The 18,025-nt window shown below is 50.1% G+C and overlaps 1 protein-coding gene across 5 annotated transcripts in view; it reads left to right on the top strand.

Annotated features, from left to right (window-relative positions):
• The first annotated feature begins 5,971 nt into the window (after positions 1 to 5,971).
• Positions 5,972 to 18,025, top strand: part of CREBBP (CREB binding protein) — a 140,328-nt gene continuing 128,274 nt past the window's right edge. For 4 of the 5 annotated variants that reach the window (XM_047780673.1, XM_047780676.1, XM_047780675.1 and 1 more), the window contains exon 1: positions 6,315 to 6,881. In XM_047780673.1, the coding sequence (XP_047636629.1) occupies positions 6,797 to 6,881 (85 nt within the window). In that variant the 5' untranslated portion in view covers positions 6,315 to 6,796. Of the gene's footprint in view, positions 6,882 to 18,025 lie in introns of all 5 variants that reach the window. The other variant, XM_047780672.1, reaches the window with a different exon arrangement.

Here is an 18,025-nt window from a genome sequence, read left to right on the forward strand (position 1 = left end):
TCAATGCAATTTCAATTAAAAATCCATTTTGTATGGTCCAAGAAAAATTACCCATAAATTCATATGAAAGAGCAAAGGACCAAGAATAGTCAAGACAACTTTGAAAAGGAAGTTGGGGTGGTGGACCTCTCCTTACTAGAGAGGCTCTAAATTGGAAGCACTGTAATAGCGGTGGAGGACCTTTGCAGGGGACCCTTGAAAAATGCAGGGGATTAGAGGTGCCCCTCTGAAAGAGAGCCCATTGAGCTCCCCACTCCTCTCACCATGTGAGGACAGAGAGAAGACAGCCTTCTACAAGCCAGGGAGAGTGCTCTCACCAGAAACCAATTCTGCTGGTGCCAACTCTGCTGGTGGTCTTGGACTTCCAGCCTCCACAACTGGGAGAAATACAATTCTGTCATTTATAAAGCATCCCAATCTGTACTGCATTTAGAATGGATAAGCAGTGAGATCCTGCTGGATAGCACAGGGAACTATGTATCTAAGCACTTGTGATGGAACATGATGAAGGATGATGTAAAAAAAGAAGGTATGTAAAGGTATAGCTGGGTCACTTTGCTGCACAGTAGAAATTGACAGAACATTGTAAATCAACTATGGCAAAAAAAATTTTTAATCATCCAGTCTGTGGGTTTTTTTTTTTTTTGGCTCTTTTTAGGGTCACACCCATGGCACACGGAGGTTCCCAGGCTAGGGGTTGAATCAGAGCTACAGCTGCCAGCTGACACCACAGCCACCGCAGCACCAGATCAGAGCTGAGTCTGTGACCTACACCACAGCTCACAGCCACGCTGGATACTTAACTGAGCGAGACCAGGGATTGAACCTGCAACCTCATGGTTCCTAGTTGGATTTGTTTCCCCTGCCTCCCGATGGGAATCTCTCCAGTCTATGGTATTTTGTTATAGAAGCCTGAGTGGAGTAAGACAGAGCAGGATCTTGAAGAGATATTTGTACATTCAGCATTATTTACAATTGCCAAAAGGTGGAAGCAACTTAGATGTTCATCCGTGGGTGAATGGATCAGCAAAGTGTGGTATATAAGTACAATGGAATATTATTCAGCCTTGAAAAGGAAAGGATGCCTGACACGTGTTACAACACAGATGGACCTCGGAGTAGAATGGTGGTTGTCAGAAGCTGGGAAGCTTAGAGAATGAGCAGTTATTGTTTAATGAACACAGTTTCAGTTCAGGAAGATGAAAAACTTGGATGCTCATGTCATATTTAGATGAGCTATATTAAATTGTCAAGAGGGAGGTCAAAAACAGTCAAGTATTGGCAATTTCGTGTGGTTCAACCTAACAAAAATACACATCTTATGTAGTAACCATATACACCAACTTCAGGGAAGCGGTGACTTTGGGGGCGAGAGGCAGGAAATGGGGGCTTCATGTCTATCTCTGACATGGAATTCTTTTTTTTTTTTTTTTTTTGGCTTTTTATGGCCACATCCATGGCACACAGCAGTTTCCAGACTAGAGGTCAAATCAGAGCTGCATCTTCAACCTACACCACAGCTCAGGGCGTTGGCAACTCAGGATCCTTAACCCACTGAGTGAGGCCAGGGATCGAACCCACATCCTCATGGATACTAGCTGGTTTCGTGACCTGCTGAGGCACAGCAGGAACTCCCTGAGATGGAGTTCTTTAAATAAATAAGCAAATACAGGTCTGGGAGTTCCCATCATGGCTCAGTGGTAACGACCCCGACGAGTATCCTTGAGGAAGTGATTTTCATCTCTGGCCTCGCTCAGTGGGTTAAGGGTCTGGCATTGATGTGGCTGTGGTGTAGGCAGGCAGCTGCAGTTCCAATTCAACCCCTAGGCTGGGAATTTCCATATGCTGCGAGGATGGCCATTTAAAAAAAAAAAAAAAAGAGAGAGATCTGAAGTTGATATAGCAAACATTAATGTCGCATACGTTAATAATACAGACCTGCGTGTCTACACATTCTTTTCTGTAACTTGCTTGAAAATCTTCATGAATAAAAATAAAAAGAGTGGCGGTCCCTGGCGACTCAGTGGGTTAAGATCTGACACTGTCACTGCTGTGGCTCGGGTTGCTGCTGTGGTGTGGGTTCCCTCTCTGGCCCTGGAGCGTCCATATGCCGCAGGTGTGGCCAAAAATAAATCAATCAAAGCAAAACAAAACAGTGAATAGGAGAAGGGAAGTTGGAGTCAGGCCAGGTGTAGACAACTCGGTCAAGCTGCTTGACGGGGAATTGAGGAGATGGGATAGGATCAGGGTGGGCGGTGGAGACTCTGCATTTATTGAGGAGAAGGGAAGAGATTAAAGGTTCGGAGGCGGGCACGGTGAGAAGGTACCCCTGCCCCCCGGAAGAGAATCGGGGGCCCTTCCTGGGAGGGTGAGCACATGATGCGGAGCTGCAGTGGAGAGAAGCCTGTGGCCTCTGTTCGGGGCCCACTGAGCAGGAGTGTCCACTGGGGTCCGAGGCCGGAGGCAGCTGAATGTGCCTGACGTGCACATTCTTCAATATCCTCTCCTTCCAGTTCTGCATCTGGGTCTCCGTTTTCTCCCTGCTCAGCGCATCCCTTAACCCCCAGGTGGGCAATTCCAATCCCACCAGATCCAACCCCCGGACGCTTTTTCCTGGCGCCATCACTCAGATCCCTCTTTCCGCTCTCCCACCTGGACCCCTGACTTGTGTCCTGCCGGGAGCACCACCTCCCTCTTCCACTCCTTGTCTCTCTTCCTTCTTCCCAGATGGAAATGTCAAGACCCGGTCTGGTCGAGATAATACATGCGCTGTACTGCTCACCCAAAGTGTACATTTCAGTGGTTTCGAGTACGTTCGGAGTGGCTCAACCATCATGACCATCGATTTTAGAACATCTTCATCACCCCAGACAGAAACCCCACAGCCTTTGGCTGTCCTCCACCGTCTCCCCCTCTCCCCAGTCCCCCAAGCCTCTGCTTTCTGTCTGTATGGCTTTGGCCTATGCTGGATATGTCATATCAGTGGAATCATACAGTATACGGGTTTGGGTGACTGTCTTCTTTCCTCAAGCATCACGTTTTCAAGGTTCATCCTGGCTGCGTGTGTCAGTGCTTCATTCCTTGTCGGGCTGAATACTATGCCATGGCGTGGCTGTAACACATTATGTTTCTCCATTCATCCGTTGATGGATTCAAAGGAACTCCTCTCAGGCAGTCTCTCCTGATTGATTTCTACCTCCGGCTCCTCTGCCATGCCCTCAACATTCTGTCAACGGGGATTCCTTGGTGACATGGCCCCTGAGACTGGAAAGAGCAGGCAGCCTTTTGTTTGCAATCCAGCTGAGCCTCTTAGGGGCTGAGTGGCGGGCCCTCCTCTGGGCCTTGTTTCCTCATCGGTAAAATGAGGACAATGAAATGTCCTTCCAGGGTTGCAGGAAGTGCTGATCCAAATGGAGCATGTGGCAGAGTGGTCTGACATATGGAAGGCACTCAACAGCGTTGGTTCCCTTAGGTCTGGGTTGACCTTGGTCCCAAGCTCAGAGTGAGCAGGCAGGAACCAGGCCTCCTTCCTTGCTCTTCCCCCACTGATGTCTGAGCACACCGTTCTCTCTTTTCTTTCCTTTCTTTCCTTCCTTCTTTCATTCTTTCTTTCTCCCTGCCTCCCTCCCTTCTTTATTTCCTTTTTGGCCATACCTGTGGCATTCTGAAGTTCCCAGGCCAGGGATCCAACCGTGCCACTGGTCTTCAAACTCCCGTGGGTATGCGTATGCCCAGTCCTGACACATCCAGGTCATTTACGTCTGGGTCACAGGGACTGATGGCCTCAGTGTCCCCCTGGTCGGGGGAATGATGTGAGCTGATTTCCCCACTGCTGTGTAAACCCAGGGACTCTGAGGGCCAGGTGGTGCCCCTACCCATCCAAGCAAAGCCTCAGGCCAGAGCCCATCCGTCTTCGTGTCCTGGAGGCCTTTAGGACTCAGGAGGACCTGACAGTTCATTCATTCATTCATCAAATTTTGCAAACCTATCTCTCGCAGGGCATGGCACTGTGACGAAGACCTGGCCCCCGCCCTCAAAGGGCCCGTGGACTCGTGATGACAGGGCCACCCAAGACACATTCGGGTACAGAAGGCTGCTGGCCCTGTGTTCCTCTGTGGCTCTGAACACCTCCTGGACTCCTCTGATGCTTCTGTTTATGATTTCTAGGGTTTGCTCTTTGGACTCTTTGAATAGATAGGGATTTCTTTCCTTAGTTTTTGCCCCCAAAGATTAGCACAGTGGCAACACCTTCAGAAGATTCTCAAGGGATATTTGATGGAAAAATAAAAACACGAAGAATGAAATGACAGCATACGGTGTGTGTGGTATGCCCTCACAGAGTATGCCCGCAAGTGTTACGCGACCCCTAAACCGGGCTGGGAGGGCTTCTTGGAACAGGTGATATTTGAACTGGGTCTTGGGATGAGTTAGAATTTGCCCAGCTCTAACTGGAACAGCTTTTACAGAAGTGTAAAGAAGTCTGAGTGGTGAGAACTTCCTAGTGGCTGCGTGGGTGTGGGGGAGTGAGGGTGGCGAGAGGAAGGGAAAGTGGAAGAGAGGGATGCAAGGGAGGGGGCCCAGTCAAGATTCTGAACAATACAGATAAACAGAAAAAAGGAGAGAGAGCACTCAGGCTTGACACTTGAAGACAATCAGTTTTTTTGGCATATATCATATATATACACACAGTACTTTATGATATACACGAAACAGAGTATACATGTTGTTTTCCACCCCAGACTATATAAATGTGCTTTTTTTTTTTTTCCCCTACATGTAGGAGCTATTTGTTTTAAGCAGAGTTCTTTCTTTTTCCAAGAAGTTAACTCAGGTGGTGCATTGGGAGAAATGCAGATTGTAAGGGACACTGAGGTGGGAAGATGCCACCACCCTGGAGAAGAAGACTCTGGGGCAGTGGAATGAAGAGGAAGAGCCATTTGTCCAGGTAAAGGATCTGGGGAGGCAGGCTGCTTGGTGGGTGGAGGGAGAGGAGGACTCACAGAATTCTGGCTTAGGAAACAAACAGGTCGTTGGTGATACCCTTCAGATAAAGACTTGGGATGAAGCCCAGGCAAATTATGAGAAGCAGATAATGAGCTGAGATGTATGAACACCTTAGATTTGTGTGTAACTGTCCTGCGGATAGTGGGCACGCGGGCGGGCCTCCGGGGGAACCTCACACCTGACTGCAGCACCTGCGGGGTCCAGATGGTTGCATAGGGCACGAGGGCCCTAAGCCCTGATGTAATGGGGCCTTCTGGGCCTGGCGCAGGCTGAGCAGCGCTCACCACTTCCCGGTGCAGGTGAGGGTGTCGGACCTGGGGCCCCTATTGCATCAGGCTGGGTAACAAGGGCTCAGGAGTCCTGCGTCCTCCTCACTTCACGTGGAGGCCTTCGAATCTCGGCCCTGCCACTTCCTGCCTCAGTTTCCCCATCTGCACTCGCCCACGGGCGGACCCAAGAGCAGTCTGTAACCTGCAGAGGCCACGACACAACGCTGGCATCCGGCGGGGAGAAGCTGCCAGCCCTGGTCACCGAGAAGGGTCGCGGAGCAGGGGCGTGGGGAGCCGGGACTGGGCAGAGTCGCCTGCGGGACGGGCAGGCCCGGGCGGCGCCGACTCCGAGCCCGGGGGCCCGGCTTGCTGCCAGGCTGCAGCCAGACCCCTCGCCGCCCAGTCGCCGTCAGAACAAAAGTGGCGGCGGTGTCCGGCGCCCGGCGTCCCGCAGGCCCGGCCCCCGCCGGGCAGTCTAGTCGCCCCGCCACTCGGCCGCACGACGTACGGCAGCCGCGCCTTCGGCCCTTTCCGTCCGAGCGCGCTCGGCTCTTTCCGCTGCGGCCGGCGCAGGTGGAGAGGGCGGGGCGGGGGCCGTGCGTGGTGACGCCGCGGGGGGGTGACGCACCGGCGTGCCCCGCCCCCTCCCCCTCCCCGTTCAGGCTCTGGAAAGAGAAGAAAAAAAACTTTCTTTTTTTTTTAATTGAGGAATCAACAGCCGCCATCTTGTCGCGGACCCGACCGGGGCTTCGAGCGCGATCTACTCGGCCCCGCCGGTCCCGGGCCCCACAACCGCCCGCGCACCCCGCTCCGCCCGGCCGGCCCGCTCCGCCCGGCCCTCGGCGCCCGCTCCGGCGGCCCCGCTCGCCTCTCGGCTCGGCCTCCCGGAGCCGCGGCGGCGGCGGCGGCGGCGGCGGCGGCAGCGGCGGCGGCGGCGGAACGGGGGGTGGGGGGGCCGCGGCGGTGGCGGCGGCGGCCCCGCTTCGCGCATTGTTTTTCCTCGCGGCGGCGGCGGCGGCGGCGGGCCGCGGGCAGGGAGCGGAGCCCGGAGCCCCCCGGTCGTCGGGCCGCGAGCGAATTAATTAAGTGGGGCGCGGGGGGGGAGCGAGGCGGCGGCGCGGCGGCGGCACCATGTTCCCGGGGACTGCCTGAGCCGCCCGGCCGGGCGCCGTCGCTGCCAGCCGGGCCCGGGGGGGCCGCCGGGCCTCCGGGGCGCCCCCGCCGCGGAGTGTCGCGCTCGGGAGGCGGGCAGGGGATGAGGGGGCCGCGGCCGGCGGCGGCGGCGGCGGCGGCGGCCGGGGGCGGGCGGTGAGCGCTGCGGGGCGCTGTTGCTGTGGCTGAGATTTGGCCGCCGCCTCCCCCACCCGGCCCTGCGCCCTCCCTCTCCCTCGGCGCTCGCTCGCGACTCGCGGCTCGCGCTAGCTCTCCCCTCGCAGCCGGCCGGGGCCGGCGCCGACCCCCGCCCCGGAGCCCTCGCCGGCCCCGCCGCCCGCGCTCGGGGCTGTTTTCGCGAGCAGGTGAAAATGGCCGAGAACTTGCTGGACGGACCGCCCAACCCCAAACGAGCCAAACTCAGCTCGCCCGGCTTCTCTGCGAATGACAGCACAGGTGAGTAGGGGGCCGGGCGGGGACAGGGGCCCCGGGGGTCGCTGACAGCCCTGCCCGGAGGTGAGTGCCCCCGGGGGACCCGAACTCGAGGGCGGGCGTGCGGGGCCCTTTCCCCGGGACCCCGGCCGCGGAGGGGGAAGTTTGTCGGAAGACTGTCTGGGGCCCGAGTGGGGCGGCACATGCCCGGTGCGCTCGCTTAGCCCGGAGTTGGCGAGCTCTCCTCGCGTGGAGCCCGAGTGGTACTTCCAGGGGGGGAAAGTAAAGCGGAGCGTGTTTGTTCTGCGTGGTGAGTCCCTTTGCCACCTTCTGCCGCCGTGGGTCGACACACGCGTGGCTGTTTGGAGGGATGACAGCGGAGGGTACGTTTGCCAGTGAGGGAGGGAAAGCGTGCAGCCCAAAGGGGACCCGAAATGTTTTCTGAATTGGTAGCACATTCACAAGGCAACCATAAGACACGCAGAGCTGCAGCCAGCCTCTTGAGTTACGACTTAGAAGTTTTTTGGAATGTGCTGCTTGGGAAAAATGCTTAGTAGTTACTTTGAAAACTCTTGTTGTTGGTCTCCTGAGCTATCCCATTTTTCACAGCCCCAAACTTCGGAAGACGTCCTAAGTGGGGTGTTTAATTTCACGACTGTAACTTCGGAAGAAAGTTAAATAGCAGATTGATCCGGGCTGCAATCTGCAAGTGAGCTTGTGTTGCTTTTACAGTGAAGATGTAAGAAAAAAATTATGTTAAGGAATGGGGGAATTACAGTCTTCCTCCCTATTTTTTTCAGTAGGATACTGAATAAATTCATTGTTTTAAACATCTTTCCTGGAAACTTTCTTAGGTGATCACATCAGTTACCTAAGAGAAGTGTTTTAGTTTTCTATTCATTTATAGTTTTAGGTTCTTCTGGGCTGGTTCATGGTAGCGTTATGAACTAGTTGTATTTCCTCTTTCAGAGCTCTCCTTTGCATTAAAAACTTGTGCGCTTCGGTGAACGATTTGATCCCCAGCGCAGCTTGCATTTCTCCACTGCGATCTTGCAGTAGCAGCATCTGTAAATCAGTTTATAATGAATGGGTCAGAATTGAATTATATTGCTGCAGCAGTGCCTTCAGATTTGCAGTAGACACAGCTGTTCAGCTTGTGCAAACATTTCTATGACTGACCACTAGCATTTTTCTGCTAGTGGTCTAAAAATCTATTGCTATTGTTGGAACAAAACTTGAGTTTTGTGGCTGCAGTTTTACTACAATTCCTAGACTATTTTTTAATGTGGAATTGAGAGAAAGTGTAAAAAAAAAATCATAAGGAGATTCTTGTCTAGTTGAAATGAAATTTGTTGAAACAGTTGGAGAAGAGTCAGTTAAGTCTCATGGTATATAAAAGTCACCAATAATACTCTTCTTTAAAAAAAAAACTGATGAAGTGTTGTGTTTGATGTTAATTTTGTAAAATCAGCTTATCTGAAATGAGAAATGTGGGAACAACCATGATTTCAATGCTCTGATTTTACTGCATTTAAAAAACTCTGATTTTACTGCAGAATAGCTCACCTTGGCTCCATTAATCTTGGCATGTTTGAGTGAAAAATCTTTAATCATATGAAATATAGATCATACTGGACAAGTTTGCTTTGAAGCTTGTCCTCTGAAATGTAACTTTTGAATGGCTTTGCAGCTTTGCTGTTGTTGATTGAGGTTATTTTAGACTTTGTTTTTATACAGAGGGACAAGGGAGTTAAGGTGAGACGTACCAGAAAGACTCGTCCCACTGTAAACTTGTACCTCTTTTCAAGATGGCACCCAAAGGACTGGCTCTTGGGGCACTTCTGTTATTGGATGGTCAGATATCTACTTAATGCGCGGCTGATCACAGTAAAATTTATCAGAAAGGGTGGATTTTGACCACTTTTTTCCCTTTCTAATTTTGATCCTTTTGAGGCACTGGAGCTCTTTCACTTTTCCAAATGTGGAACAAAAAAGTCAGTTTTAACAGCTCTGTTTAAATAATCCAAAGAATAAATTCACCTTTATATGTGCGTCGGGTCCTTGGTGGAGCGTTCGGCACCATCATGTCCCTGTGAGAGGGTCTCTTAGTGTCGGGACCTCGGAAGGGCCCTCACTGAGCACATGAAGCAAGGTACAGCCTTGTCTCCTGTAACTGCTGGTCTGAAGCAGGGCTTAAGGATGTCTGTCAAGGCAAAGCAAGGACTAAAGGGATTAGATTACACGCAGTCAAAGGATCGAAGGCATTTTGTTAAATGGAAACATGGGGAGAGACCTGAGAATAACATTCTCGAGAGACTCAGCCTCATTTAAATGAGGAGATATGGGTTTGTGGCTTCTAGGATAGAATTGGACCGGGCAGGAGTTCCCGTCGCGGCGCAGTGGTTAACGAATCCGACTAGGAACCATGAGGTTGCGGGTTCAGTCCCTGCCCTTGCTCAGTGGGTTGACGATCCGGCATTGCTGTGAGCTGTGGTGTAGGTCGCAGACGCGGCTCGGATCCCGAGTTGCTGTGGCTCTGGTGTAGGCCGGCGGCTACAGCTCCAATTAGACCCTTAGCCTGGGAACCTCCATATGCCGCAGAAGTGGCCCAAAGAAATAGCAAAAAGACAAAAAAAAAAAAAAAGAATTGGACCGGGCAGAGCCATGCCTATTCGCTGCTCATGTGATGAAATTTGAGGGAGGGGAGCTCTGTGGCTGGGAAGAGCTGAAGCATTAGGAGTAGAAGGAGGCTCTGATGGCCTGAGAAGAAGGAGTGACTTGGACTGTCACCGTCCAGGGCATGTCTTTGGGGTCTGGGGGCAGGCCGTGGGCCCAGGGAATAGTTATGCTTGATGCTGGGGAGCTTACCAGCCAGGGTGCTGGCTGCAGGGCGCTTGCGGTCTAACAGGGGAGCATGGATGTGCGTTTGCTCCAGTGAAGTAAGGCCACGTGTCTGATACATGACATTGACACCAATGGCAGATGCCAGAGGTCCCTGCAGGCTGGGAGGTCAGGGAAGCCTTCTGAGGAGAGCGTTCAGAGGCGATGCAGAAATAGGGATGCACCCCGGAGGCAGGCAGCAAGAGGAAGAAGGGAAAACGGTGCGTTTCACCCAACCCCAGCTTTTCTTCTGGAGTGGCACAGATCCTGATGGTATCAGATGTTGTTGAAGTAGCATTTTCTTGCTTTACATCGAAGGCGTAAACACTTTCGCACAAATGTCATCTTCCTTTACTCGGCGCCCTTTATAAGAAGTAGGACTTCGTGTAACCAGGATATAGTTGGTTATGTGTTTGGGAACTTCTTCATTTAATATGTCCAGATTAAAACAGCATTTTAGTGCCTTTTGCAGCAGGGAGTCATGATTTAACAGGGTAAAGAAATACATATCTAGGCAAGCAGCAGACTTTTTGGCCAGCTTTATTGGGGTCAAATTTACATTCAACAAATATACTATAAAAAATTTTTTGTAGGACTGCCTTCTGAAAAATTGAACATGGGTATATTTCAAACTCTGCTGTATAAATGTCCCTAAGATTTTGTGATTACGTCTTATAATGTGATTCCCTTTAAACACAATAGAAAACTGTATTTAAAGAAACTTGGGAGTTCTCTGGTGGTACAGTGGGTTAAGGGTCCAGTGTTGTCACTGCTGTGGCTTGGGTCATCGCTGTGGCACAGGTTTGATCCCTGGCCTGGGAACTTCCTCATGCTGTGGGGGCAGCCAAAAAGAAAGAAAGAAACTTAGTATAAATATGGTTACCAGGAGTTCCCATCTTGGCGCAGTGATTAACGAATCCGACTAGGAACCATGAGGTTGTGGGTTCGATCCCTGGCCTCGCTCAGTGGGTTAACGATCCGGCCTCGCCGTGAGCTGTGGTGTAGGTTGCAGACGCGGCTCGGATCCCACGTTGCTGTGGCTCTGGCGTAGGCCGGTGGCTATAGCTCCGATGGGACCCCTAGCCTGGGAACCTCCATATGCCGAGGGTGTGGCCCTAGAAAAGACTATATATATATATGGTTACCAGCCAACAGAACTTTTTAATAGCAAAATGATGACCTTTTAAGTACGTGCAGTGGTTTACACATCAGAGTGCATTTCTCCCTATCACCTCAGTTTGGTCCTCACAGCATCCTAAGAGGTAGGAAGGGAAATCCTGCCACTTCTAGGTGAGGAACCAGACTTGAGAGAGGTGGTCTGCTCAGAGTAACGTAAGGGTGAAAACCAGAACCAAACCGAGATCATTCAAGCAAGTGGTTTTGCATATTCATCTTATGAATGTATGTCCATATACATGAAACCTACTTGAATCCTGGGGCCAGGAGACTGCAGTGCTTAGCAGGCTTTCACAGCGTAACTCCAGCAAGTGAGTGAGTTAAGTCTTTGTGGGCAAAGTTGGCCAGCAGCTGTGGGGCTGTTCTTCCTATCAGGGGCCTGGGGCGGGGGCTCCCTCCTTTCCTCCGGTTCTGGTGCAGCAGGGTCTTATCCGAGGCCTATACTGGTCTCACTTCGTGTTTATTGCAGTGGGTAATTGAGGGCCAGTCCATTTCTTCTCTGAGTTCTGGCTAAATAGGAAATGTGAGTTTTTGTAGAGAAATCTACGGCTAGGGCTTTTCATGACTTTGCCTAGCTTTTACTTGGTAGAAAAGTAGGGATTTTTTTTTTTTTTAACTTTCATTTCTTCCATCATAGGTGATTACAGTGTTGTGTCAATTTTCTACTGTACAGCAAGGTGACCCAGTCACACATACATATATACATTCTTTTTCTCACATCATTCTCCGTCATGCTCCATCATAAGTGACTAGATATAGTTCCCAGTGCTCTGCAGCAGGATCGCGTTGATTATCCAGAGTAGGGATTTTTGAATAACTGAGAAAGAGTTGAGAATAGTGGTCCCGAAAGAAGTTCCAGGGGGGATGGTGGGTATGTAGAACACCCCGCCCCCGCCAAGGGAGCCTTCATGGTAGATCAGAAGATTGCGACCCTTTGCTGTTTAATGTTTGAGTATGATTCTTTAATTCTTAAACATAATTGAAATGACTTATAAAGGGACCGAGGCTTAATCCTGCAGTCAGAAGTGGATGCTTACATTGGTAGCCTGTTTTCACAACTTCTGACTTGTGCCACTGTAGTTGTGTGACAGGGTATATGATGACTTAGGGCTATGTAAGTGCCAACTCTGTGTTTTCACTTCATGTGTTTGAAAACAAACTATTTAAAAATGATTTTGTTGAGATGTGCTTTCCCATGTTAAGATGAAATATTCCTTATTGTGAGTTGTTCAAGATGAAAGCTTGCTTTGAGCCAGTTTAGGTCTTGGGGTAACATTAGTCAGGATGCCACCTCTTTATCTCATTCAGGTAAAGTGTGTTCCAAGGGCTATGAAAATATGTGGTTCAGCAAAGGTTTTCTGCTCAAACGAAATTAGGCCTAACGGAAGCCCTTGACTGCAAGTGCTCCCCAGCCCAGAGTGCTGATGGGTCGTGGGTCTCGGAGAGAGGGGCTGCAGTTTGCACCATGCTCAAATACATGGGTCAGCCGACTTTCTGTGAAGGGCCAGAGGACATACGATCTTTGGCTTTGAAGGCCGTGTGGTCTCTGTTGCAGCCACTCTGTGCTTCCATTTTGGCGTGAAAGCAGCTCTGGACAGTAAGTACGTGGATGGGCACAGCTGTGTGCCAGTGAAACTAGTAAAACTCACGTCACAGAAACTGGCAGCCAGGGCATTTGGCCCTCTGCTGCACATTTGCGACCCCGTTGTAACGCGGGACCGGTGCTCTGAGAAGCCTCAGTTTCCTCGTCTGGGATGCAGAATGACCACTCCCACCTGCAAGGCTGGTGGCGCAGGTGCACCGAGGAGCCGGTCTGCGGGGGTGCCCGCGCCTGGCGCCAGCGCCGTCTGAACAGGGAAGGTGGCACAGCCTTGTAGCCCAGGCCTGCTGGGCGTTCTCGTCGGGTTCTGTCAGGGACGCGTTTGCTGGTGGTTCTGGAAGCAGTAGTAGCCAGGAGCGCCTGTCCCCACAGGCCCGCGAGCCGGCACATCTGTTACAGCGTCACACATTCAGAATGTGGCCAGGAATTCTTTAATCAATTCTGTCGATTTTCACCTCCATTTTCAATTGTATTTTTGTAATAGGGACACGTTGGCCATGAAATTTTAAAATTGCAAAAATTTTAGCAGTGTGTTATGTTCTGAAAATTCTTACTGATTTTGAGGTAGTTTCATGGATTAAGCAGCAAACAAATATGTGATTCTGTTTCTTTACTGTTTATATCACAGTTCAGCCTGTGCAGTAGCAGTGTGCACAGAATTCTTGTGGTGCCTTCAGGTAGCTTAGAAGTGTGTTGACAGACTTAGAGGCAAACTTGAGGAAAGAACATAAAATGCAGTCAAATGCCAAATGCACAACAGAAAGGGTGGCTGAAGAAGGCTTCATTCTTCGACCTACTGTTGCCTGAAGGCCTCCCGTGCAGAAGCCCGGGCTGGGTGTCCTGTCCCCGGAGGCAGGCTTGAGGGTGGACATGGGGGTGGGCCCTTGGTGCTCCTGTTCTCTGGTGCCCCCTGGGCGTCTTTCGCTAATTCAGAGCGAGGCGCCGGGCACTGGGGGGGAGTCTGCTGGTGTTCTGTGCCTTCTGTGTGTTGGGGAAAACACGCTGTCTGCTCCGAGTTGGGGGCAATCCCGGCCTAGGTCTTGCATCCCAGTCCGCTCAGGTTGTCCCACGTGGTCTCCCACTAGCTCTCAAACTCCTGACCATGCCGTCTGGCTTTCAGCACATGTACCCACTGGAGCCTTTCCGTGGCAGCGCGTCCCTGCTGTGCTTGAGGGGCTGCCCTGGTCTGGCGTGGTGTCCACAGCTCCTGCACCCATTGGAGGAAGGAACACCCGCCTTCCCAGTTCAGCCTAAGTGTGGCTCTCAGGAACGGTCACATTGGAGCAAGTCACTGAGGCAGGATGTCAGCGCTTGCACCAGCGCGCGTTTGGGGCTTCCGCCTGTTGGACTTCGCATGGGGGCAGTGGTTCGCTGACAGGAGTGCTGGGAAAGAGCCCCATGCCAGGTTACCCAGCTTGAGCTCTGGCTTGAGGGGACAGCAGTCAGAGATGGGGCGGGGCTCTTTAGGAGAGGCGCGGAAGCAAGCTCTCTCTTTCCAGGTTCTTTGACACTCTGCAGAAGGACTTGCTGATGTTGAAAAATCTGCCTTTAGGGTGCTTTCTCTTTCTAAATTTGGGAAGCATGGCTATTTTTGAGCTCTCTGTCTAAAAGTCGAACCCCTTTCTTGTAAACCCTTACCCTTAGAAAGACTTGGATATCATCCCGTGTGTCATTTCCCCCCGCGTTTCATTTCCATTAATCAAAAGAATGTTTAGTGAAACTATTGCTAAGAATAGTAAAATCCAATGGTGAAAATTTTTTCTTGTAGTTAAATGTGACTTTGCTATTCCAAGATGTCTCGGCTGCTACTGTTTGAAATCTCTTCATTTGCCAGTCTCTCTAACACAGCCATGCTTTATTGCACATAGTAGGTGTTTCTTAATAGTTGGAACCGTTCAGCAGGGCTATACAATTCTATTGTAAAGCAAAATCTTGTTTTATTTCAAAAGCTTCCCTCTGCACTGCCTTCGAATATCTTGAATTTTTCTTATCACAACTATACCACCTATACATATTTTAATTTTATGGTTAGCATAAACAGTGAGATGCCATGAAAAATAAGCTGCTGTTCTTTAGGTAGCTTGTAGCGTGAGGCTTGTGCAAGTATTCAGGTAAAGCGGATTTGGGTATTTGATTACAACCTGAATGATGACCCTCAGAAACTATAGAGACACATCAAATAATTAGGGTGTGCTTTGACAATTATGGACTATACGAGTTTGACCCAATTCCTTTGGATTAAAATATTTTGAGTGTTTGTCACCTGATTAAAAGTAGAACCTTCCACCGTGACTCAGAGTTGAAGGAAATGTCAGAGCTTTTTATACTGGGAGGCAGGCAGCGTGGCAGTGGGGAGTGCGCCTGGCCTCCACTCAGGATGTTCCCTGGATCTCCGCTTCCAGCCCATCCGCTCTGTGACTTGGACCAGTCACTTTACATTTGAACTTGGTTGAGGAGGGTGGGTCTCATCTCTAAGAGGGATTGTTTGGAGTTCCTACTGTGGCTTAGCGGGTTAGGAGCCCAACTAGAATCTGTGAGGATACGCGTTTGATCCCTGGCCTCGCTCAGTGGGTTAGAAGATCCAGCGTTGCCACAGGGTATGGTGGAGGTGGAGGATGTGGCTCGGATCCGTCGAGCCTGTGGCATAGGCCAGCAGCTGCAGCTCCCATTGGAACCCTAGCCTGGGACCTGCCATATGCCACAGGTGTGGCTCTAAAAATAAGTACACAAATAAATAAAAGGGTTTTTTTTTTTTCCTCCTGTAAAATTTGCATTTTCTTCTCACTTTGATTAGCTTTGTGTATTCTGCTCCTGTGGTTCCCGGCATGTACCAGGTTGCAGCAGCTGTTTTTATTGTATTCTTGTGTGCAGAAATACTAGCCATCACCTTCCACTTGAGCTGGTGAGGAAGGGGCTGATGTGGGTGAGGGTCCCTCACCCAGGACCACACCCATGGGCATTTCTCCCTGAGTGCATGGGGAGGTGCCACCCTCACCCGGTCCACCGTCAGCACCAGGGCTGCTACAGTCTTGGGACCAGCCCGCAGAGCAGTGGATTCGAGGCTGAGATTCAGGAATCCCACAAATCGGGTAATAGTTGGACACACTTTGCTCAGTCTGTGTTTGAAGTAAAAACTATCCTTTGTTGAAAAATTGAAGTCTGAATGCCACTTTTTCTACAATTGTTTCAGAACAAGGACTTGATTTAGGTTAGGACTTAGTGACAAAGGAAAAGTGAGCATGGAGAAACTATAAAAATGGGCTTTTCTTTTTCCGAGAACAGTTAGAAGAGAAAGTGGCCTTCAGATCACTATCCAGGTTGGGTTGATTGGTTGAAAGAAATATTGGTGAAATTTAATTTCCTCTTTGATTCAGCTACTACTCATCTTGCAAGAAACAGATTCAGCCTCACTATATTGGGGGGATTTTCTCTTCCTATAGATTCTATAACAGGAAGTTACTTCAATGGAGTTTGCTATTTTTCCATTCTCTGAGATATTTTAGGTGTGGTGATTTATGGGTTTGCTAGTAAAAATTGCCCTGTGGTGGTCAAATAATTTTTCCCCTTAATTTGTGTTTATGTTAAATCTTATTTACATTTTAGTAATTTTTATTGAAAATAACACAAGGGCATAAAGTATTGATAGATTTCCTGTGTTATTTTGACTGTGCCTCTACTGCTCTTGAGCCTGGTTTTTGTTTGAAGAGCACAACCTGCCCAGAGTTGAATTTCTCTTTGAAAACTCTCCGAGGGGATTGTTTGAATCATTGAAAGATAATTCAGTGTTTTAGCTCACATGGGTGACTTTTTCCACCTTTGAAAGTTTAGGGGAAAACGGGTTCCTTCTCAACAGCTAGAGTGATTTCGGACACATCCTTTGTTTGAAGCGCTCATATTCCTGTGATGTTAAGTCAGCACTGGCCTGCTGAACTTTGTGTGACGATGCCATGTTCGGTATCCACACTCGCCGGACTGGATCCACCAGGCCCTTGTGCTTGAACTGTTACTAATGAGACTCAGGAGCTACGTTTTCAGTTTGCTTTGATTAATGTAAATGTCCACAGCCGCGTGTGGCTGTCGGCTGCTGTGTCGGACAGGTCGTTAACTTGCCTCAGTGTCTGGCATGTTCTTTAATATGTTTATGATCTAAAGGGCACAGTCCCTTTAAAGGGACCCACGTGTGAAGGTGGAAAACACTTTCGGAAATACTCATTGGTTTAGATTCAGGAGTTTTTACTCACATAGAAATATTTGTTACACTTCGGTGTCAGCCCTGGAGAGCTAGTGGAACACAGCAGGTCCAGAGTCTGCGTTCATGGCAGGCAGCTGCAATCAGGAGTGACCAAGGGCCTCGGCGACAAGGTCCATGGCTGGGGCGTAGGACAGCATCCGTTCTGAAAGGTCTCGGAAGGTTGTCTAGGGGAAGTGACTGCAACCTGGGGGTGAAGAGGAGATGGGGCGAAGTGCTGTTCTAGGCATAGGGAACAGCATAAATAGCAGGTGCTGTGGTCTGGAGGTGTACACTTCTGAGCATGGAAGGTTTTTGCAAAAGCCAGTTTTGTTTTTGTCTTATATTCAGAGGGTTACCATTTAGAGGCAGCATGGTCTTGCCTCTGAGGGGCGGAGACTGCTGGTCCTGTCTTGCCTTGGGGAGTTGGGGGGTTGGGTGGACCTGGGCTCCCGTCTCAAGTCTACCACATTTACCTGTTCTTTTATTCAGCGAATTTAAGATGCTTACATAATTCAAACTATTTGTATGTGTGACACTGCTAGGTTGCGGTGGCCTCATCTTCTTGGAACTCAGAGTGTAGTGGTGCAGGCAGGCAGTCCGGCAGCCCCACGGATGCCTGTCTGATTGCAGACCGAAGTCAGGGTTGTTATGGGAAGGAACCGAATGCTTCAGATGCGGTGGTCAGGGAGGCTTCCAGAGGAAGGGCACTAGCTGATTTCAGACAGACTCTCGGGGGAGTCTGAAGGCAAGGTAGAATCATGGAGAGCCTGTGATGTCAGATCCAGGAGTCCAGATCATCCTTTTAGGGCTTAAACAGTACAGAATTTTAGAAATCCATCACGTCCAGCTAATTGGAGTGACTGCGGTTTATTCTCCAGAAGGCTAGATCATCTTTTTCCAAGGTGTAATTTTCCATCTAGGTTCCTTTCTGCAGGGAGACAACTGCCGTCTTTCTCCCCCAACCCCATTTGTGGAAGGAGAAAGACCCCACAAGAAGCAGCTTTAAGGATTAGGACTATAGTTGACTGTTGAACAGTGTCAGGGCTGGGGTGCCAACCCTCCCTGCAGTTAGAAATCCACATGTAACTTGCCCTCTGTATACTGGCTCCATGCGGTTCCTCTGTATCCACAGTTCCACATCCTTGGGTTCGGTCAGCCACATATTGTGTGGTACTTTAATATTTACTATTGAAAAAGAATCTGTATAACTGGGCCCATGGAGTTCAAACCCTTGTTTAAGGGTCAACTGTAGTGCTCTTATTTAAGATATTAGGAAATACT

The sequence above is a fragment of the Phacochoerus africanus genome, chromosome 5 (genome assembly GCF_016906955.1).
Source record: "Phacochoerus africanus isolate WHEZ1 chromosome 5, ROS_Pafr_v1, whole genome shotgun sequence".
Taxonomy (NCBI): Eukaryota; Metazoa; Chordata; class Mammalia; order Artiodactyla; family Suidae; genus Phacochoerus; species Phacochoerus africanus.